We start from the raw sequence: 23465 nt of genomic DNA on the forward strand, positions 1-23465 counted from the left end.
TTTTTGTTTTATTCATGTCATATTTCGTATTGTATATTTCATATTATTTGTGCTTTATTTTATTTACGAATTTTTTTTTCTTTAATATTCAACTAGTTTTTCAATATTCAGTTACACAATTTGTAATAATCTATTCTATTATAGTAATTAAATTAAAACCAATATTACAGTTACATTAAATCTCTCACTTATCATTATTGTCACTTTCAAATTATGATTAAAATATTGCTTTCTCTAGGCCTTAACTCCAACGCAAAATTTATAAAAAATTTCTACTTTTATTTGAAGCCTTTTAATTTGCGTGCATTGCAAAACATTGTCACGAATATTTTAAAAATATTATTACTGATTATTCAAAATTGATTTTTTTACATTATTTGAAAATTTAGAAAGTAATGAAGAGTTACTCTCATTGCGAGATGTTTCGTTTATCATCATTTAAAAGTTAGAAAATTAAAGAGTGAATATAAGGTTATTCAAGGTTACTTAGTCCCATTTGTACTGAAAAGGGAAAGACTAGGGATAAAAAGACAGAACACTATGCGATAGTTTTCAGTCTTGTACACAAACACCAAAACGAAGAGAATCGTACTTCGGCTGATAGTAATAATAGCTATAATATGAAAGAACTTGGAATGATGGAGGAAAAATGGAATTCTAAGATTTGTTAGTTTATGCTGGGTGGTTCTAAGTGCGGAAACACGAAGAAAGGAGCTTAATTACAGATTTAGGGATGACGACGCGAGGTGACGTAATGAAAATTATGAGACTCTGAAGCAAAAAAATTATGTTATTAAGCTTGAGGTGTTTATAAGTACTTGAAAATATTTTTTTCTGAGTAACGCCGAGTGCTTCAAGTAATGCATGCATAAAAGGATTAATAAAAATGATTTTCTTTTCTTTTTTTGGCAAAATAATCCAACATTCTCTGTGCAGCATTAGTTATCCAGACTAATTTAGAATTTAACTTTATTTATATTTCTGTGGTGTTCATATGTCACAGTTTTATCTATTACTAATTTGATATTGTTTATACACACACACAAACACATACAAAGCGCTATCCTCTATAAAGTGTCCTACAAGTTTATATATATGCCTGTTATTTTCAGTATACATTAAAAATATGAAATAAAAATGGTTCCATTAAGTGGACGGCTATCCTAAGTAGAAATGTGTTGTTTTCTAATATACATTTTGTTATTTGTTATATTTAGTTTCATAATATTCGCATTTCATTTCAGATAGCAACGATGCCTCACAAGCTCCACATTTCTATTCGGAACTCAACTTCATCAACAAGCCATTGAATGGTAATGTGCAGAGACTTGAAGGAACTGACTCAAAGAGCGGCTCTGACTGGTCGAATGTGCACATTAAAATTGGCTCCAGAGATGGGCCGGACGAGTTAAGGAAGTCGAGGGAAATTACAATCCCTGATGTCGATCCTCCTTCCAGCTTTGACCTTTCGACCTTCAGCACAGTTCTGTTGGCTAGTGAGAACAAACCTTTGGATCCCCCAGCGCTGGCAAAGATGCGGTGCATGATACTGGAAGGTGGAGCCAGAGTTATTGCCAGCCATCTTACCAGGGATGATTTGGATATTTTAAGGCTGAATCGAAATGAAGATTTAGGAGTAGGTGTCCTGACTGGGTTTGAACTAATAGTTTTACCTCAAGGGCAACAGCTAAGACTAGACCTGTTGGAAAGGTTTGTGATTTTGATTAATACTGAGTTTTTCTTTCGTTTAACAGTTTTTATTTAAATGTGTTTTTTTAATAGTTTAATCAGTTCAGTTTTTCTCTTCTACGGATAACTTTTGTTTGTATCTATTTTAGTATGCAATTTTTAAAAATATTTTTGTCTTAAGTTAAAATGAATTGTAAGAATAGGTTTTCGAAGAAAATTTCAAAGTAAGCTAAATTAATTTAGATTATTGTTAAACCTTATTCATTTAAGCAAGGTTTTATAAATTTTATTTACTTGTTATCCATTTATTCTATAAAATTTCCACACCATTTTTTTTTATCCCAGAATCATTGTTGCTTGTTGAATTTTGAGAATAAGTTTGGAAATAAAGCCTTAAATTCCGAAATAAATAAATATTTAGCTTATTTTAATGAACAGTTTTTAAGTTAATTTTTTTTTACAAAATTTTGTGAATATTCAAGAATTTAAAATCAAGCATTGGCCACCTCCGTATTATTTTATGTTATTGAATATTGTGACCTAACTATTTGAGGTTACATGTTCTGAAGGAGCGCAAAAAAAAAAAAAAGCTCTTTAAGGCAATAAAAAAAAAAAAATGAAATACAATACATTGATGAATGACGTACTTAAATTCCTTATTTACTTTTATAGATTTTATTTAAATGTCCTTGAATAAGTTGAATTGTAGAAAGATTTTATTCTTTAAGAGCATAATGAGGGAAATGTACGGTTAGTAGAAGCCTATTGGAATGGTAAAAGGCAATATTAGCACCATTGTTTTATTTTTCCGGAGCAATATATGACAAATTTATTGGAGACAATACATAAAGTATTGTGTCCCTAGCGCTAAACCCTTACTACTACCTCACTATCATGTCCTGTTATATATTTCGTATAATTTTTTTTAAATGGAGGAAAAAAATTGAAGAGGAAAGGTAATTTATTTTTCTATCGTTCGTGCAAAAATTCTCCTGGGAAAATTGCAATAAGAAAACACCTGAAATAAATATTTTATTATAGGACTTAAGAATTATTATGCTTTTAAAAATTTTTAATCTGTATAATGAATAAATAATTATTATCATGAATGAATGAATATTAAATCATTTTGCATGTAAAAATGCATAGTACCAAGAATATAGTTTACTTTTATGAACACTATTAAAAGACTCAGAAAGTTAATGGTATAATTATTCTAATTCTTATGCCAAAACAAAACAAACAAAAAAAAACTATTTTGTTATTGCAGTAATAAGGAATATGTTAGTAAATATTGTATACTATATAAATTTAATATGTATTTTGAAGTATATTGTTTTTTTATAAACTTGATCTAGCATATATATTTAAGCATACTTTAATTTCAATTTTTGTTTAAATCATAACAAATTTTGTAATCAGGCTTATCCTCAAATTTATAACGAACAGATTCATAAAATTTATGAAGTATTTAATGAACTCTTTCTTGAAATTCCAGTATTTGTATTAAGGACTAGTTAAAGTACTAAATAATTTTTAGCTAATAAAATAAGAATTTGTTTTAGAATAATTTGAAATTGAGCTCTTTAATAAACTTAATAATAATAATAATTATTATAAAATCAGCTCTGTTTTAATCATTAACTTTTATTTACAGAAACTCTTCTATATTCATAAATTAAGCTTATGACAAATATCAGATTGTTTGAAATAATATACAATATTTTTTTTAATAAAAATTATTCTAAAGTAAATTTAGATAGAAAAATTTTGATAAAATTTCTTAAGTTTTGTGGTATTATTTGATTTGTTTAAATTTTTCCTTTCAAATCTGATAACCTTGTATCCCAAAACAGAACTGAATGCTTGAAATTTTTTGTGGCTATCACAATATTAACTTGTGGGGATGAAGATGTTCGGGCGCAGGTATTGAATAAATGGATACAGATTGCAATTGAAACCAAAACTGCTTTGGGTAATCTTTATGGTTTCACAGGTATCATGCAAGGCCTGGCTTTACCTCAGGTTAGTTCAGTTTTTGTAATGTATCAAATTAATTAAATTAATAATTGTGTTATCAAACATGAAGCCGCGACTTCTCTTCAAAAATTGAAAATGTTGATTTTTTTTTTTTTTTTTAATCTTCCGAATTTTTAAAGTATATCTTTTGTCTACACACACACCACACATTCATCCATATTATTAGTAGAGATTTAATTTATTTATTAGAAGGTTTTATTATTAAGTGTATTGTTTTAATGGCATTTTAAAGAAGTAAAGTAATATTTATTAGCTAATTATTTGCCATGGAGTTGATTTAAAAATATTTACCAAGATAATCGCATGAATTAAATATTTTTTATGTACATACCAGGCTAAAATTTGTAGCCTAATCGCAAAATTCTAAATTTTTTTCAAATTGGTACATGTATTCAATTGCAAAAAGGTTTTAAATATAGTAAAGAATTTTTGAAAAATTATTCTTAGATAATTTTTTATTTTGTTGAAAATTTTTCAAAATTTTCAGTTTTATAGAATTTTCAGGCTTTATTAGTTATATTTAGTAAAATTGAAACACTATAAATACAAGTATTTATTTCGAGGAATTGTATAAAAAATTTCACTTTATTAATAAGGATTATGCATTATTTAACCGAAACAACAATATACATTTAATTGCATCATTTAAGAGTATTTTTTTTCACTTAGAATTATATGCTTATCTAAAGACTTGATTTTATTTATTGGGCCCCAATTCAAGTGGAACCCTATATATTTACACAAATATTATAAAATAATAAATTTGTTTTCTATGAATATTTTGAAACTGTTCCATTCATCTGTTTCTTGTGTTGTATTTGTATGATTGCAATAGCAAAAATATTTTCAGAAATTCTCATTTTTTAAAATAATTTCTGATTAAATTTGATTAATTTCTTTCTTTAGATTTCCAGATTACGAAGTACCTGGTTGAAGTTACGACAAACTTGTACAGAAAATGCATTTACATACGAAACCAAACTGAGGCCTACTCTGAAAAATATGCAGGAATGCTCAAACCCTCAAGCTCCTAATACTTGCATTCCATACCTTTTATCACTAATACTTATATTGCAACGCCATTTAGATCTGCAATCTAGTATAATATGTCTAGAAGAAAAATCTGTTAGTGTACCTTTTGAAACTTTATCATCTACAACCAAGGAAAAAGGTAAAAATCGTATTTACATTATGTTTATTACTTTTGCTTGAAAATGGTTAAAATTTAATACAGTTAAATGACAGCTTGTATATTAATTTGTGCATCATTTTCTAAGACTTAGTCCTCAGATGTTACTTTTCCAAAAGAAAAATTCTGCTAGAATCTAATCTTTCGTTGATTGTATTATTTGAAGTTCACTGTAATTTAGTACAAAATGGTTACATCAAATCAAAAACTAAAACGTTCTGTAATTTTAGGATTTTTTTTTTTTTAATGTCAGAATAATTTTTTTTATAATTGTAAAACACATGAACTGTCTTTGTAAAAAAAAAAAAAAAAAAAAAAAAAGTGCTAATTAATATACATAAAAAAAAAGTGTCTCAAATATATTTTTTAAAAATATAAAACCATATTATTTTTATTTTGTAATTTCCATTTATATCTACAAAATTCTTTTTGATATGATATTTAAACTATAAACTACTATATTTCTGGAAGTTATTTTTTCTATGCTTCAAACATGTTCTTGATGGAGTTTAAAAATAGCAATTGGTCTTTTAAATACTCAGACTATTATATTTCCACTGGTAATGATAATTTGAATATTCATGATTTTAATTATTAATAATCAGATAGAGTTGCAATATAATATTTATGTAATATTATACTTGCACTCAGAGAGCAAAATGTTATAAGTGACTTTTTCTTTAAAATGGTTTTTTCACATTCTGGAATTTAATAAATATTTAGAAGTTAGCAAGATCTCAAAAGTAACATTGGTAACATTCTTTTGCTTTATGTAAAAAGAAAATGATGTTTAGCGACATTTGGAATCATAAAATTACAGTAATTTAAAGTGAGCAAATTAGGTAAAAGTGACATATTTTGCTTATATTATAATCTTCAATATGTTATATCATATATCGTTTTTTTTTAATTTGATGCCTATTTATTAATTGAATTCATACTTAAATTGAAACACTTTTCTTTAATCTTTAAGAGAGGAATTAACCAATGTTTTTCTTTCTTATGCAGGCAAAGTACTTAGTTTAGGTTTACCATGGGAACAAACAGCTGCTGACTATGGACTTCAACTTCTCCTGACCCACCTTGAAATTGGGAGATCTATAACACAACAATGGCCAATGTACAAGAGAAATAGTGAAATTGTATTGGAACATGTAAAGTATGATGACTTGATGCTGGATATGTTCAGGACAGAATTTCAGATGAAGTTCTTGTGGGGAAGTAAGGGTTGTTATGTTGCTGCCAAAGAAAGATACTCAAAATTTAACCAAGTATTAGATGTTATGTCTGAAAGATGTGAACCTGATTGAGAAAACTTCCTACTTATTGAATAATATTCAGGGTTTAAAAATTTCCAGTAAGTATGCTTGGATGTTGCTGCTTTATATTTGCTGTGATTTTTTTTTTTTAGCTTGTAAATAATTAGTTGGTGATAAAAAAAAATACGCACTACTCTTGTTAGTACAAACTTTTCTACTTTACAGTGTCACATGGCTTGAGAAAAATATTCAGAAATATTTGATATGCTCCATTTCGTAAAATTTAACTTTTGCATGAAGATTATTTTTTTTTCCTCCAGTCAATTAAGGTAACATATGAGTAAAATTAGGGAAATACTGTACAACTATTATACAATATTTGCAAACCCGTATTGTTCGCTGGAAAGATATTTTCTATGAATTTTAAAGATTTCACTTTGTTGTATGACTCTAGCTAAACTGCAATAGTAACTGTAATAAATTCATAGCTCATAAAGTACTTAAGAAATGCTATGCTCTAAATTTTATCCATCTATCTGATCTCTTTATATTGTTGGAGATGAGGTCTCTTACTTCAGCTATGAGAAACCATTTAGTAATTATCAGTATTTGCATGAAATGATATATATACAACTGGTAACTTTAATATGCTTGCCACGAAATGATTAAACAAAATTTTCAAATTTCTAACATGCAGTTTCTTAAATTACCATTCTTTCTTTTCAATCTCAAATGAAGATAATAATAATTAGTGTTTTTAAGAATATTAAAAATGAGTATTATTAATAATATGTCCTAAAACATATTCCAATATACAAATCATTATATACTCACAAATAGCTGTAGTGTTTTTATTTATTGTAATGTGTTACATCCGAAATAATTTGAATGTATTACAACATCACATACATATATAAAAACATTTGGATATTGTCACTGAATGTTTAAATTTAGAACATAAACAATTTTTAAAATTGGGCAGATAAAATTACGTCATTTCATAGTTTTCAACATCCTTAATAGTATGCAGAAAATGTATGCAACATAATCTCTATAAAAAAACAATGTACCATCATTTCAACTTCCTCGTAAGCAACTTTGTTATTTTCTTTTTGAAAATCCAGGACTTTAGCCTTAAATTTAAAGTTCTGTATTGTAAATATTAGAAATTATTACTGAGCCTTTAACACTCAAATTATAAATTTGAATGTAATAATGTCTATATTAAAACAAATTAGTAAAAGGCTGTACTTTATTTCACAATGACTTATTGAACCAATTATAAAATGGGAAAACTCACATGTATTGCTTTTTTTTGTAAAACTATGAAACAATCCAGTTTTACACAATTATAAAATGGTGGTTGATATTTAAATTGCATAATTTTTCACATTTGCACTTTCATTGATTAAATATTAACGACAAGCAGTAGATATTGTTACTTGTAAATAACAGCTAATTTTATGTCCTCATGCAAAAATTTATTTATGCATTGCTTGTCTTTTACAATATTTGATTAGGTTAGAGAAAAAAAAAAGTAAATTGATTTTATATGGCTGCTTTAAAATGAATTGAGTTCCTAAATCATGTATAGTTTGCCTTTCAAAACTCGAAATTTTCTACTTGTGATGTTTTCTAGTCAATGTATATATTTTGTTTTTATTTGATTGTACATTATGGTTTGTAAATAGCTGTGACCAGTATATAGAAACTTTTTATTTGAAACTTATGAAAAATGAAATCTTTGAATTTGTAAAATGTGTCATAAAAGTAAATGAAGCTTTATGTGTATTACAATAATTTATGACATCAATGTATACAAAATCTGTACAACATTAAAAAAAAAACTACTTAAACTATTTATTTTCTTGTTTTACTTTCTTCTCATTTTCTTTACGTTTCCTTTCGTCAACTTTTTGCTTTGCCTACAGAAGAATGGGGGGGGGGGAAAAAAAAAAGCAATATTATTTACAGACAGATTAGACATTATATAGTCACAATTTTAAATTGCAACAAGCACATTCCTATATAAAATAGAATTAATCATTAGGCAAACTTGTCGAGACAATACAGTAGCTACTGCTTAATGCAATTAGAACTTAAGAATTCTGATAACATTAACCAACTGAAAAACATACAATTGATTTTACACAATTCAATTACATTCATACTCTCCAACATTGGTTACCCAGTCAGTAGTAGTTGCACTTCTTACCAATATATTATGTAGAATCAGCAAATTATCGAAGAATAGATATTTCCAGTACATTTTAACAAGTTAAAGCAAATATTTTCAAAAATTATTCAGAATTAATCTGAGACATTTACAATTTTATTTCATTAAATAGCAAGCATATTTGCCTTTAAGTCATAAATTCTCACATTCATTTTTTGTTACTCTTAACTATGCTAAAAATAATTTCCCTCTCCTTATTGTTGGAGAGTATGCATATTGAGGGTGATATTTCAAAATAACCGAGGGTGTAGGAACATTGGTACTACCCCTCCCATAGGAGGCGTAGGGGGTCAGATACAGAAATGTTGTGGAAGCTATCATACTCGAAGCTTCTCACTGCCTGGGGGGTTCTTTCATATGAAATATTTTCTTTTTCTTGATTAACTGTTGTTTATCCACAATTATTCCCTAACAGTTTGCTTGTATTTGTATTACTTTTTAAAATTTACAGAACAATGATGTTGATTTTTTTCCCCCATTAGTTTATTTCTAGCGAAACCACAAATGTTTAGTCTTATTCACAAAAGACCAAAAATTTTAAACTGTGCACCAAAGTTGTATTGACACACTTTAAGTAAATTTTCATGCCAGTTAAAAATTTCAATTTTGTCTTTAAAAGTCAAAAATTTTTTTTTAGAAATTAATTTTGTTCTTTATAATTTAATTGCAAATAGCAGTGGTTTATGGACACGGTCTGCTGTCTTTTTAAATCAATCTGAGACAACAGAAGTTGGAATAAAAGATGTGTCCATTGTACCATAAAAGGATTGCCAGATATTAACACATTTGTCATCAGATATCTCGTTTTCATGTTTTTTCGGCTGAATCGAAGCATAACCAACCAGAGGCAAATATTTTTATGTTACCAGAATAAAGAAGCCTTACACATTCTTATGACAAATGATTAGCAAAATAACTGTTTTCACATGCTTGGAATGTCGACATTCAACCAGTCAGTATAGATAGTATGTCGGTAGATCTATGCCTATTGTTCACCATACCTTATAAAGTGTTTTATTATTGTACATTTTGCCATTACAAAGTCTGTTTTAATTTATAAGGAAACAGCTTTTTAAAATTTAAAAAAAAAAATCTTATATGATAAATAAATGTATGAAATATATAATAATATTTAAGGATACTTTGTATAAATATAACACTAAATGCAAATTAAAAATGTGCATATATGTATCCTATTGCTTGATAAGCATGTTTCTAGAGAGTTAAAAAATGTGCAGGCCTGGAAGAGTGCAGAGCGCTGTATGTTAACAATAACAAATATTTTTGAATACATCAGTTTGGGATCAGAGGTTTTTGATACTATAACGTTAATGTTGTGAATATGCAATGTACTACCAACAATCAATTTTTTTCACTATATAAATTAATTCTCAGAAAAGCACTTGACTCACTTGTTGAATTAGAGGAACCAATCTCCCTTCTTCAGCAAGTATTTTCAACAACTCCATAATCAGTGGAAGATAGTTATGTTTCCTACGAATGTTTTCAATCTAAAAGAGAAAAAAGTTATAAGGAATGTGATGGAAAAAATTAGAATTAAATAACAAAATTATCAGTTTAGTAATACCATGTTAATTGTAAAAGTATTAATGGCATTTTAACTATTTAAGGTGTGATAATTCTTACTTTGTATTGCTTTTGTTTTTGTTCTTCTTCTGATAACAACATATGGAGTTTACTAATCTCTGACTGTGTGTCATCAACTTCCATTCCACCAGCCTATTAATGAAAAACAGTTGATCAGTACATATTTAATTATAGGAATTAATAATTTAAAAATTCATTTTAATTCTGAAATATTTTCTAAAATGAAAGTATTAAATTTCAGTTAACTAATTATTTGGGCAAACCTAAAGGAAATTAATGTTATTTCACATAATACCAGATAGTATGAAGATTCTAATCAAAAAATTTTAATGGCAGTTTATATTGTAGTCTAATTTAAAACTGAAAATTAATAATAATATTTACTTCTTTTATGTAGATTAAAGCAGCAACTACTTTGTACTCAATTTAAGCAAACAATCCTTAATAAGAATCAAAACCATCAACCTTAGAATTTTTTACTGTGCTATGAATGAGATAACAAAAGAATGATTTTCGATCATACAGTTCAATGATTGACATTAAAACAATTTAAAAGAATAAGTTAGAAATCTTAAACTTATGCTCATTTCACATCTTAGAAACAAAACTTTTCTTTGGCCACATTTAAAATATACAAAAAGAATATTTGGGGTGGGTCAGGGAAGATGGTAACTGGTGAGAACAAAGTATTAACACATTAAACAGTCAAAACTAATATAAAAATACTTACATTAAGTTGACTTGTCAATTCGTCTAATCTTCTCTGATAAATCATTTTACGATCAGAAATAATTGCCATCAAATTGAAATGGATTTCACCTTCGTTATACCTACCAAGAAATTATATCTTGAGTAAATTGAAAAGTAACGAATTCTTGAAAACAAAATTATATAACATACAACAATAATATATAAAATAAAACAATCTATGTATTTTTATTCCGTACATATCATACATGTCCAAAGAAACATTAGAATTTAGTAGCTCAAAATTCATTGAACTTGTAGTTGCTAAATGCAACAAAAATATTAAGAGTAATTAAAAAAATTGATCAAGAAATAAAAGTTAGTATTGTATCAGTGACAAATAAAAATTCTATGGGCAATTAGTATTTCATTAAAATTGATGACAAAAGCAAAAATTTTGTTTAGAAGTCATTTACAGGGCAATTTTAACTAACAACCGAATTATATTTGATAAGTTACTTTATAAAGCAGAAGTAACCTGACAAATATTTAACTTCGCAATAACAAATATATTCATAATGTATTTAAAGAACATATTTGGTAACTAAATAAACTATAAAAAGAACCCACCAAGATATAATAAATAACTGAATAATGAAAATATTTAAATAGATAACTTAGAATACATAATTACAAGCCAAGATATAATTTCTTTCAGCAAACATATACTTTAAAAATAAAGTTAAAAAAAGCATTTAGCTTAAAATTTTGCTGTATGCATTGTTACACAATTTTGTTACTACATACATAAGTGACTTGAAAGTAATATTTTATCTTATTATATACATAATTACTAATTTATCCTTGACATTTTGAAAGATCTGGAATGTAAAAAAAGAAAGATATTTTCAATATAATAGCTATTTATCATCGTAGATTTGGTAACCAGTTTCCTTCTATACTTATAATAAAGCTCAATGTGTGTGTGTGTGTGTTGGCGCTCTACAGGCCAGGTCATTTGACATACAGCTATCAAATTTGGTACATGTATACCTTAGAGGTCGGGAATGTGCACCTGGGGTCCCTTTTTTTGAAATTTTAATTAGAATTTTAATTATTAATTAAAAACTAACTTTCCCGCCAAAAAAATCTTCCATTTTCCCCACCGCCAAATGAGTAAGGCTTTAGTTGTTTTTTTTTTTCTCCCAACAGTAATGAGGCTTGGGTTAACATTTTTCGGCGGATTATTTCAAACGATTCTGTTTATTTTCTTAATGTTTTATACATTTAAAATTAAACATTGTTAATTAATCCATGTTTCAGATTCATTCTGAAGTACTTTTGAATTAAAATAACACAGAATAAAGGAAATTAAAAATGTCTAATCTGCATAGCGTTACCCCAACTGGAGTAGAAAAATTCACGCATTTGAGATACCGAAAGTGGCGAAGAAAATTCACGCATGCGCTTTGTGTTCTGATTGTTGCCATGACAACCATTATCAACGGACGATTTAAATTATTTTTAGGTTAGTTGCCTGCTTTTGTAAGTAAATTGTATTTATGTTAGTTATATATTTTTTGTATATGCTTATAGTTTTAAGTACATCGTTTTTTAAGTAGTTTTTTTTTAACCTGTTTTCAATGATTCAAATTATTTTTAGGTTAGTTGCATGCTTTTGTAAGTAAATTGTATTTATGTTAGTTATATATTTTTTTGTATATACTTATAGTTTTAAGTACATCGTTTTTTAAGTAGTTTTTTTAAACCTGTTTTCGACCGATTATTTTAAACGATTCTGTTTATTTTCTTAGCGTTTGATGCATTTAAAATGAAACATTGTTAATGAATCGATCTGTTCATGATGAATCTGAGAAAATTTTGTTGACAAATTCTTGAGATATTACATAAATTAAGAAAGATATTCTTTAGTGCCCATAAAGTTTAAACGCTCAGTGACTCTATTATCAGTAATCATATTATTAAAAAAAATGCTTTGTTTCAGTAAAAAATATTATATTAATTGCAGATTAATCATTTACACTTTAATTTAAAGCATAATTTCTACGAGGGGTAACAGAAAATTAGAGAGATACATATCACGCTATAACTGAAGGCCTTTATAATATTATGAGTGAATTATATGACTATCAAAATTTGAAGTTTTAAAATATTTTGCTGAAGAATCTATTAAAGTTGGAATTGCGTAAAATATGTAATGGTACGACCGGAGTTTAACCCCCTGCTTTTAAAAATCGCCAACAACGGCCTTGCGAAATGTTCAAAAGCAAAGGAGTAGATGTTTAATCATAGTGCATAATAAAGATTGCCAGCTTTGGCGCGTTATCGCAACTTGGTGAAGAAGGGGGTTAAACTCCGGTTCAAGCTATTTAATTATTAAAATTTAAACGAACATTAAGATTGGCGAACCGGCTGGTCGCCAAAGGCGGCTAGTTTTAAATAAAATATATCCATTTCTAAACAGCAATATTAATTTTTATAGTATACCTGTCAACAGATAATCTGATATGAAATGTGCCATTTAAAAATTAGTCACCCTCTCCTCAAAAATAATCATTTCAGTTTTTGGAATCCAATATTAAAAAATTACTCAACAAGATATTTTTAATAATAGACTTCAATCAAATAATTCGATTGTTTTCAAAACCAATATTTTGTTCATACTGATGTTTTTTGAAAAACTCATCCATAAACTCTTCTAATCAGTAGCAATTCAAAATTGACTCTATAGCTATAAGTCTATTTAAATCATTCACAATAGAAACTCGAATTTCATTATATCTACCACTTTTAAAAATTCAGAAAAAGAGGACGATGAATATTATTAAAGTATTTTGATTAAAAAAAATGTACTAAATCATTCACCAGTAGTGCTCTGTCAATATGAATTGTTATTGAATAAATCAAAAGTCCTCAAAATAAAATTCTGTGACCTTAACACTTATTTTAAAGAACCTTGAAACATTATTTTTCAATTTTTTTTATTTAAAAAATTTGTTTTAAAATATTTAAATAGAACATCTTTATACTTAACTTAAATTAGCTTCAGAAAAAGGAAAACAGAACCTAATTAAAATCAGTTTAAGTAAAGCTGAAATTATTTAAGGTTGGGTCAAAAAACAGGCAAAAATTTTTTCAAAAGGTTTTAAAAATTGCATTTTTGAAGATTCTCCAATTAATTTAAATGCTCAATAGGGAATTTCATATTTGTAATAGTTACAATTGCAAATTGCTGACATTGAATGAAATAATAATTAGAAAAAGAATTTGGATTGAGAAGTAAGCAAATTTCCAGAAATACTTCTCTAAAACTAATAGAATAACAACAGCAATTACACTGTCTGCAAGTTTAAAACAAATATGATTATGAGAAGGGCCGGCCAAGTACGGGGTGCGGCCGATGTTATGTACCGGGGCCCCAACATGATCAAGAACTAAAATGACAATGTGAAAGCAGCCCTGTACTATAATATACAAATGGATTGTAATCCTGATATTCTCCATAAGAAGCAAACATCAGTAATTATTAGACATGCAAATTTTGAAGAGAAAAGTTTAACTATATATATGAGTCATTTATAGGTTTAACAATTATAATAGTAAAAACAATTGTTCCTCAATCAAATTAAAACTGAAATCCAAAATGTAACACAGTTTTAAACAAAAGAAAAGAGATAGCGTGCAATTTGAATATTTCAGAACATTTTCCTGAAAAACGAATTCGAAAAAGGAAAAGATTATATTCCAAAATAGCTGAAGATGAAGTTAGAGAAAACCCTGTAGAGGATAGATGCTGCTATTGTACAGAAAGAAAATAGATTTAAAGTATCTAAAATAAATCATTGATAAAAAAAAAAAAAAAAAAAAAAAAAAACTTTAGCAAAACAGGAATTAGAAAAATGTTCCAAAAACTTTGTAAAGTTTTATAACAAAAATGTAAATGTAAACCTAATCCAAGAAATTGGTTTGCTTTGGGATTTGATTTCGAATAAAAGGGATGTAACTAATGCACAAGACATATTACAGTACATACTAAATTATAATTATAATGAATGATTTCTAAATATATTAAAACTTTTCTTTATGTTGCCAGTTATTATGGCAAGTGCTGAACACTCTTTCAGTAAATTAAAATTAATAAAGAACTGTCTTCGGTCAAGCATGTGTGCAGAATGCTTAAATGCACTTGCTGTATTAAGCACTGAAAAAGAAATTGCAAAAAATTCTAACTTCTCTGAAGTAATTATAGCAAAAATAAAATCACATATTAAATAAACATGCAATAGTAATATATGTTCACGATTGTAATCCCCCCCTATTTTATCAAAAATTTAGGGCTCCATATGGATTTTTGTGCCCAGGCACTGTTATAAAGAAGGTCGGCTCTGATTATGAATTTACATATTTTGTCTTTGCTCTACACTAAGAATAGATAAATGACATGTTATATTTAAATTCATGGATCACTGTATAATACTAACTAAAACAAATTTCTCCTAATATTCAATTATTACAGAGGATGCATATAGGAGCATTAAAAAAGTAGAAAAGTTGCAATGTATTGCTGATGATCAGAAAAATATTTGCCATTTTAAGTTCTGTGAACTAAGTAGTGCAAGAAAAATCTGTAAATCCTAGCAATTCAATTCAGTAAAACTAACATTCACAAATTTTTATAGTGAATTAGAGCATGAAAATAACAAAAACTGTACAGCTAAGACTGTTTTATATGACAATAATAAAGTAAAGCATGAGATGAATATATTCTATTGCTTACAGTAGCAGGGAAATGCAAAATACCAGTACAGAACTGCCCTTATTTAATTTTATATATTTTTCTTAGGAAAATACTAATTGGTACTAGTATGTATTAGTGAAAACAGTTCAATAAAATTTTTTTCCATAAACTATTTTTAATAATAAAGTCAGGGTGCAAAGGAGTTCAGTTTCACACATGATAATCCTTACATGCAAAAAAAAGGCAGGAAAAGAAGATTAGTTTAGTTATATTAACTATGCATTTTAAAGCAACACTGGGGCTATTTTGGGATGGACCTCGTAATTTTGAGCTACAGTCAGGTGATAAGGACAACACTTGAGCTGGACACCCAACTCTCCAAACTTCCACCAGACCTGCTTACACGACGGTTCTTTGGTGGAATTAAGTCACAAACCCGAAACCCTCCAATCCCAAAGCCGAGATCTTACCACCAGGCCACCACAGCCCACAGGGAAAAGAAGATGTGTAATACAGATGTTAAACTGCACAATCATGACCATAAAACTATGTAATGCAATTTATGTCTGCACTCTCTTTTTGTTTTCCTCACCTGAATAAAGGTGGGGAAAACAAAAAGGGATAATTGGCAAGATGTCAAGTTCTTATGCATTCAAGAAGAAAATTTTCTCCATCTTGAAAACTGAAATTATTAATAAAATGATCAAATTTGCATTTCTGTGGCACTCATGCTGTTACTTGAAAAACCAGAAAAAGTTATTTCAAAAATACAGTAAACAGATTTTAAAAAGATAAGGGAAACTTAAATAAAAACACTTCCAAGTAGCATGCACTTTTTTGAATTGCAAGGGACAGAAAAAGATTTTTTTAAATGTATAAAAATTTAATTAAACCAACACACACATATATGTATAAAGAAAAAAGGGGACAGTTTTAAAATAACCAGTAAAAATCTTACTTCTGAATTCTTTTTTCAATCACTGGTCTTACAGTATCTATCCAATCACCATTAGGAGGAATAGGACCTGTAAAAATTCATTGAAAGAAAATTTAATTAATCAAAAGTTTAGAAAATATATCAAGAGGTCAAAAGTGAAGCTAAACATAATAACTGACAGGTCTAGTAATATGCTTAAAAAAATTGAAAATGACAATAATGTTTTACAGTTATTCTTTAAAAGCATATGTTTAAGAAACAACACACATCAATAAGACATATTATTATTGATTGTTTCCATATTTCCAGTTTTTTAAACAATAGAATTATTTTATATAATAAATAGTTTAATGATTTTTGTTAACATTTCTTACCTAAATCAATAGGTCCATCTTTTAAGCCATCTAACTCATATAATCGGTTTTCGATGGGTACATAGCCAATAAAATGATAAACATCTTCATCTTTGGTTGGTGGCTTAGCTTCAAATTCAAACATTTGTTGTCTAAATAAAGACAATACAGTTATTGAAGCTATAATATACATATATTTATGCCTACAATTACATTCACATAACTATTATTCAAATTTAAATGCAAAATGTTGACGTGTTTCAGCATTTTTGCAGAAAACTGCTATGCACAACGTCCACGTTTCTTCAGTTAAATTTTATTTTCAAATATATACATTTTACTATAGCATCCAGAAAATAAATTTAAAAAAAATATTTTACAAGATGGATTTAAGAAAAACCTGAAATAAAATAATAATATTACCTTTGACAAGCTGTGACTGACTGAGCTCTTTTGGTGTTTCTTTGAGTTTAGAGTTTTCAATAATTTATAAAAATCAATACTTGATTTTAAAAAAAAATTACATCAAAGATAAAGAGTGGAGGAAAATATTTCATACAGCATGAGTTGAAGGTTATTTTGTACATGTCATGAAAGAGAAATTGAAAGTTTAAAAGAGAATGTGAATCATCTGCATATAATTTAACTAAAAGTAAAAACTATCCATGTTAATATATTTTGAAAACTTTACAAACTTATTACAAATAAACATGATTGTAAATAAAGAGATGTTTATGATAAACATACCGAGCAAAACTGTTATGCACTTCTCTAATGACATCAGAATTGCTTAGTGTAAGACCTTTCATCTGAAAATAAAATTCATTTATTTAAAAAAAATAAATATTAAATAAATAAATAATAAATTGCAATTAAAATTTCACTTACAGTTGCATCAAAAGTCTGACAGAAATCTTTAAACGAAGAAAGGGTTTCTCCCAACTGAACATCAGCATGTGCACAGTTCAAAAGAACACTAAGAATAGCTTGGGTTGCACAAGCATTATTGATGACCTAACAAAAGAAATAGAAGGAAGTCATTCAGTGTAATAAACAAAAATATATCACAAAAAAAAGAAGAATTCTTTAAAATTGAAGCTGCTTTTCTAGAAAATACCCATTATGATTTATTGAATAACATCAATCAGTATAAAAAAAGAATATGAAGGTCATTATAACGACACAAAAACTCACAAATTATAAATATTTATTTTTTTACTTTTAAATTAATTCATCATTAACTTTTTATTTCTTAATTCACTCATTAATTTCCTAAAACACATATAAAAAGTAGTTCTAATATATATACTAAAGCTTCATTATAACAGCTAGATAAGTAAAGTGAATTTTTATGAATAATTAAAACTCTCAAATAATACTTAAGTACCTGTTTTGCAAAGAATATTTTCTCCAAGCGACTATCTTGGACAATAGTTCCTGAAGGTTCATCACCTTGGAACCATTTAAACAAAAAAATTAAACCATGGACTGGTCTGCAAAGAAAAATCCAAAAATACATTCTGTTTGGTAGTATTTATTTTATATTTGAAATGATAATTATAAGCTAAACCATACATTTTGATGATCATGTTATAATAATAATAAATTAATAAGCATGATTGTTAAAAATAGGGTTCTTTGTTTAAGATTTCAATCTGTTTACTTCATCTACACAAATAAAATTGAAAATCCAACTATTTATTTTTATTTGTAAAGACATCCAATACTATTGCTTATATTTTCTGAAATTTTTCAAACAAAAACTTTGCAACATAAGAAATATTTTACGATTATTAATTAAATAGTTTTTTATTAATTAAAAATTATGCGTGCTTTGAGTATGTGAAATATTAAGTCAACAAATGATACGACAATGTTCAAGAATTGTTTATAAAACAGAATATTTATAAAACATGAGAAAGAGAGATACTTAAGCAAGACTTATTTCACCATAATGATATTTTAAAGTACTTCTTAGTTTTGAAGTTTCCTGAAAACTAAAAATTGATTCAAACTTAGATGAAAACTTGCTTTTGAAAATAAATGAAATTTGCAATTGACTTTTTACAAAGCCTATCTTCATATATCATGTTGTAAACACATCAGCAAAAATTGCCACTCACATTGTTTAGCTAATCTTCATATTTTTTTTCTTTAAATATTCTTAAATTAGACTTCAGTGATTTCCAAAAATGGTTAGGGTCTATTTATAATTTTCAAGACATCATAATTTATTGATACAACAGACTTTTGCATTTTAATTATTATATGTAAATAATAGAAAGATTTTATATATTATATTATTTTAAATAAAATTATTTTGCACGGAAAATAAGTTATTAACCTGTTAACTGGATATGATGAAATATTTCAATTCAAAACGAATTGAATATAAGTTAATTACCTAGTTAACAGGTTAAAAAGGCATCTGTTTGTGATGAAGCTGGCATTCTGAAAAGCTATAATGTTTCAAATATTTAAAATTTTGAAATATACATAAGCAATGTTTTAAATGAGGTTTTTATAACAAACAAACCATTAATTTCTCGTCCGTAACAAAAGTGAATGTTTCAGCCAGAACATCAGAGGTCTAATCTACTAATATATATAAAAGAAACTTTTGTGTTTTTTCTAATCATTTCAATTTAAGTACTCATAAAAATTTCTAAATGAAATAATTTTTTAAACACAAATATCTTAAATTAAAATAATCTTTTGGGAAAACGACAAATTTGTGTAATAGTTAATTTATATTAACATATGAATCAATTAGTAAAAATTCAATTATAAAACAAAATGATAGCTAAAATGACAAATATCTCATGTAGCCATTTACAGTAAAATGTTTCAAAACTGGTCATAGCAAAACCTGGAGAATTTAAATTAAAACTTTTTTTAAAAAGCATATTTGTGAAATTATAATTATTTATAGAGCATTTTGTTAAAATCATAAGTATAAAATCAAAATCAAAGCTTTAATCAATACACTTTTTTTATGAATATTATTATCTTATGCTTGCTTTAATGATAATCACATCTAAACCGAATATTTATCAGCACGAATACTGTTTCCATGCAATAAAACAATGCCTTTTAAAAACGGGGATATTTCAAAGAAAAAAATGTTACAAAACAAGTAAATGCAGCATTTGAAATCTTGCAGGTCTAGATTATCTTAGTATTTGAATATGTGATTTCCAAGTGCTATATTTTCCACTCAATGCATAAAATTTTCTAATTTCTAAATTATTTTATCTAAAATTAATTTAATTACATCAAAACCATATATGTCCAATTTTTATTGTTCCTTTTAATTTATTAAGAAATGTAATATGCATGAAACTTTACAAAATAAATTTTAAAGCTATATATTCATATTTAATGGCCATAAAAAACTGTAAGACCTGAAGTAACTTCATGGAATGTTAACCGAGAATTTATAAAATGTTCTTTTCATTAATATTTTGATTATTTCTTTATATATTTCAAAAATCTTGATCAATGACAAAAAAAAAAAAAAAAAAAAAAAGATACTATTCTGTTAAATGAGGATAGAAAGCAAAAAGCTTAAATATTAACAATAGAGAAATATTGTTTTATTTTTTACTGAGCATACTAATAAAACTACACTGAATTGAAATAAGATTTTTATATTGATAATGAAAATAATTACTGAGAAAGAAGTAATGAAATTTCATGTAAGAAGCTTCATTAATTCTTTATGTGACAAGCAACATAAATTATTATAAAATGAGATAAAAAGAATAGTCATCAGTATTTTAAAATTTAAAAAATGAGCCAGGAATAAAGGAATTTCAAATAGAATACTTTTTAACTTCTATTGTATAATGCAAAACAGTTTTAGTTGCATAATATTTAATATTAATAAAATATGTCATATATTTTATTGGGGAGCAATTAACAACATAAAAAATTAAACATTTATTAAAATGAATATATTTAAGAAAGGTGATTCATTTCTCAGCATGGTGTAAAAGACAATTAAGATGATGAGTTCCCTCTTACTCCACATATATTATCATAATTATTTAATGAAAATTTCTTCTCTCTGTTTCACTATTATAATTCATATATCTATAAATAAGTACAGAGCATCAATTTTTATTGAATTAGATTAAATGATTTATAGAATTAACATAACCTGTTTTATACATCAATACATTGATTTTGTTATGATTAATATTTGATTTTGAATGCAAGCTATATAATATAAAGGTAGTTTTATGGGGAATGATATGTTTACAGATATTAACAAGAAAAATAAGGAAACACTGCAATATTTTTCATCATTTATAATATTAAAGGAAAATAAAAGCACAGGAATTGTTGACATTCAGATTTAAAGTTAGTTCTATTTTCTTCAAAAAAGATCAATTACTTTATCTTTTCAAAACTTTCTGCATCTAAGCTGTAAAGTTCTTCTACTTGCACACCTTTTACACCTGTTAAAAATAATAACATCAAAGCAAATACAGAAGATATGAATAAACATTTCAAAAATACTGATACATTACTGGGAAAGTAAAATCCCACATACAAAGGTTTTCTGATAACATACACATATTGCATTTAATGGTAATTACACATCTGACTAAATATTGGACAAGATTAATTTTTAATTAGCAAAAAATTATTTTCTTCAAACCAAAGGATATTAACATAGATTTAAAAATTTTATTTATGTGTAACATATTTACAGATGAATTTTGACTCAAAGAAAACTGTTATATTGACAAACTATTATATCTTTTAAAGATGTATAAAATAAACAATATTAGAAGCTTAATTATCTTAAATACAATTTTAAATTTGGAACCTAATTAACTATACCTTATTTGTAACATGTTTGATATTTTAATTTATATGAAATTCACAGTTAGTTCCAAATAAAACATTAATATTTTTAAATTCATTATGTGTTTTGTTCACAGATTTTTTTTTTGTCATGCTAATACTTCAAATAAATAAAAGGGAAATTTATAAATAGTTTGTATGATATAGAAATCCATTTCAGTAGCTAATTAAAAAAATTAATTTTGTATTAATTAAAACTAAATTTCCTCAATAGTAAAGATGTTGGCTTTAATGTTTATTATAGAATTAGTAATAAAATTATTTAAACTTTCTATAATATTTTAATCTTGATTGAATTACGTACCATTTTTGTAAAAATAAAAATTGTTAACAATTTACGAGGAAAAACAAGTTTTTGGAGGTGAAATTTTTTTTAATTAATTATTTTTTAATACAAAAATTTTTTAAAAATCTATGAAATTTAAAAATAAATTTGTAGACGATGACAGGATTCAATAAATTTTCTAAAATATAAAAGTGCTTATACATTCATATATATATATATATTTCAGGGCACTTTGGGCAGAATAATTTTTCCAACCTTTTGTTTCATATATAAATATATTGGATACACATATATATTAGATGTTTTTTGCATTAATCCCATCGTACGATTTGATAATTTTTTTCAGTATTAAATATTTATAAAATAATTGAACTAAACTTAAATCAAGATTTAACGCATCATATACCGATTTTTTGAGACAATAGGGAAAGAACGCTACTTATATATCAAAGAAAAAATCGGCACGATGCAATATAAGAATATAGATTTATTTCGTGTATTCAAAAATTTATTAATTAACGCCAAAAAACATCAAGAAAAATAAATTTTGAAATGATGAAACAGATTTTTTTCCCGGTAAGAAAATCATAGACAGAAGACACCATATTTCTACTCGTTTTAGGAGGTTAAGGCTACAGCAAGAGAAATAATGAAAAATAACAAACCAAATCCTTTTATTAGCTCTGTAAAAACACCCGGATCGCTTTCAATTAAACACCATTCGCCGGCTGGATTAGAAGACATAATTACAATTTGAAAAAGTAGCACGATTCAAAATAAATAAAGTGCTTAGCATTCGTACGATACGGTTACAGACAGAATGAGAAGCGCAAATAGAAACGACTTAGTTACGATTCCGATTTAAACGTTTCGATTAATTAATTTATTATAAATTTCATTAGATATCAGACAAATAAGTAAATATCTATTGAGAAGTTTGAAGCACAGGTCTATAAAGGCTATTCGAAGAATCATTTTATAAATATGCTACCAAGAATTTTATCCATTTTTTCAAGTAAAATTATGATTACTTTATTCACAATGATACAGTGGCCACTATATCTTCATATAAAGATGAAGATATGAAGATGTCTTCATATAAAGATGCCTAAAAATGAATAATATACAAATAGAGAGTTATAAATTTAACTCTTTACTTGCTATAACATCTTCTTTTAACAATTCAAGCACCTGTATATTTTAGGACTCAAGAACATTTCCAACCTGCTAAACTCATAGAATTAGACAAAAACATTCGTAAATACAGAACAGTTTTTAAAAAAAGTTAAAAGCATTCGTTAGTTCTGTTATTATTTAAGAGTGCTTTTATATAATTTTATAAAAATGATTATTTGAATAAATGACAGAAATTATTTTAAATATAGTTAGTGTAAAATGATAATAAGTCACAGAGGATTAGGGTTATATAAAAAAATGAATGTAACCATAGAGTTTCGATAGAATATTTTGGAAATCTTATGCAGTTTTTCAGACTTGCTGAAATATACAAAAAAAAAAAAAAAAAAAAAAAAAGCTTAAAATCACTG

The 23465-nt window shown here is 26.3% G+C and overlaps 2 protein-coding genes across 5 annotated transcripts in view; one reads left to right on the forward strand and one right to left on the reverse strand.

Moving 5' to 3' along the window:
* The window catches only part of LOC129989117 (SH2 domain-containing protein 3C-like), a 186473-nt gene extending 178477 nt beyond the window's left edge, over window positions 1-7996 (forward strand). For 3 of the 4 annotated variants that reach the window (XM_056097444.1, XM_056097450.1, XM_056097456.1), the window contains exons 10-13: window positions 1245-1710; window positions 3546-3714; window positions 4636-4900; window positions 5927-7996. In XM_056097444.1, coding sequence (XP_055953419.1) covers window positions 1245-1710; window positions 3546-3714; window positions 4636-4900; window positions 5927-6228 — 1202 coding nt within the window. In that variant the 3' untranslated portion in view covers window positions 6229-7996. The remainder of the gene's footprint in view (window positions 1-1244; window positions 1711-3545; window positions 3715-4635; window positions 4901-5926) is intronic. The other variant, XM_056097463.1, reaches the window with a different exon arrangement.
* Window positions 7997-8012: 16 nt separating this feature from the next.
* LOC129989146 (ubiquitin carboxyl-terminal hydrolase isozyme L5-like) lies at window positions 8013-22732 on the reverse strand. The gene is made up of 11 exons (XM_056097488.1): window positions 22584-22732; window positions 21157-21220; window positions 18145-18250; window positions 17646-17771; window positions 17505-17566; window positions 16779-16909; window positions 16426-16492; window positions 10752-10851; window positions 10061-10153; window positions 9826-9924; window positions 8013-8102 (listed from the first exon to the last, which is right to left on the reverse strand). The coding sequence occupies exons 1-11, from the start codon at window positions 22660-22662 to the stop codon at window positions 8034-8036; spliced, it is 996 nt and encodes a 331-aa protein (XP_055953463.1). The 5' UTR covers window positions 22663-22732; the 3' UTR covers window positions 8013-8033.
* Between the last annotated feature and the right edge of the window lie 733 nt (window positions 22733-23465).

Source organism: Argiope bruennichi, chromosome 2, assembly GCF_947563725.1.
Source record: "Argiope bruennichi chromosome 2, qqArgBrue1.1, whole genome shotgun sequence".
NCBI lineage: Eukaryota > Metazoa > Arthropoda > Arachnida > Araneae > Araneidae > Argiope > Argiope bruennichi.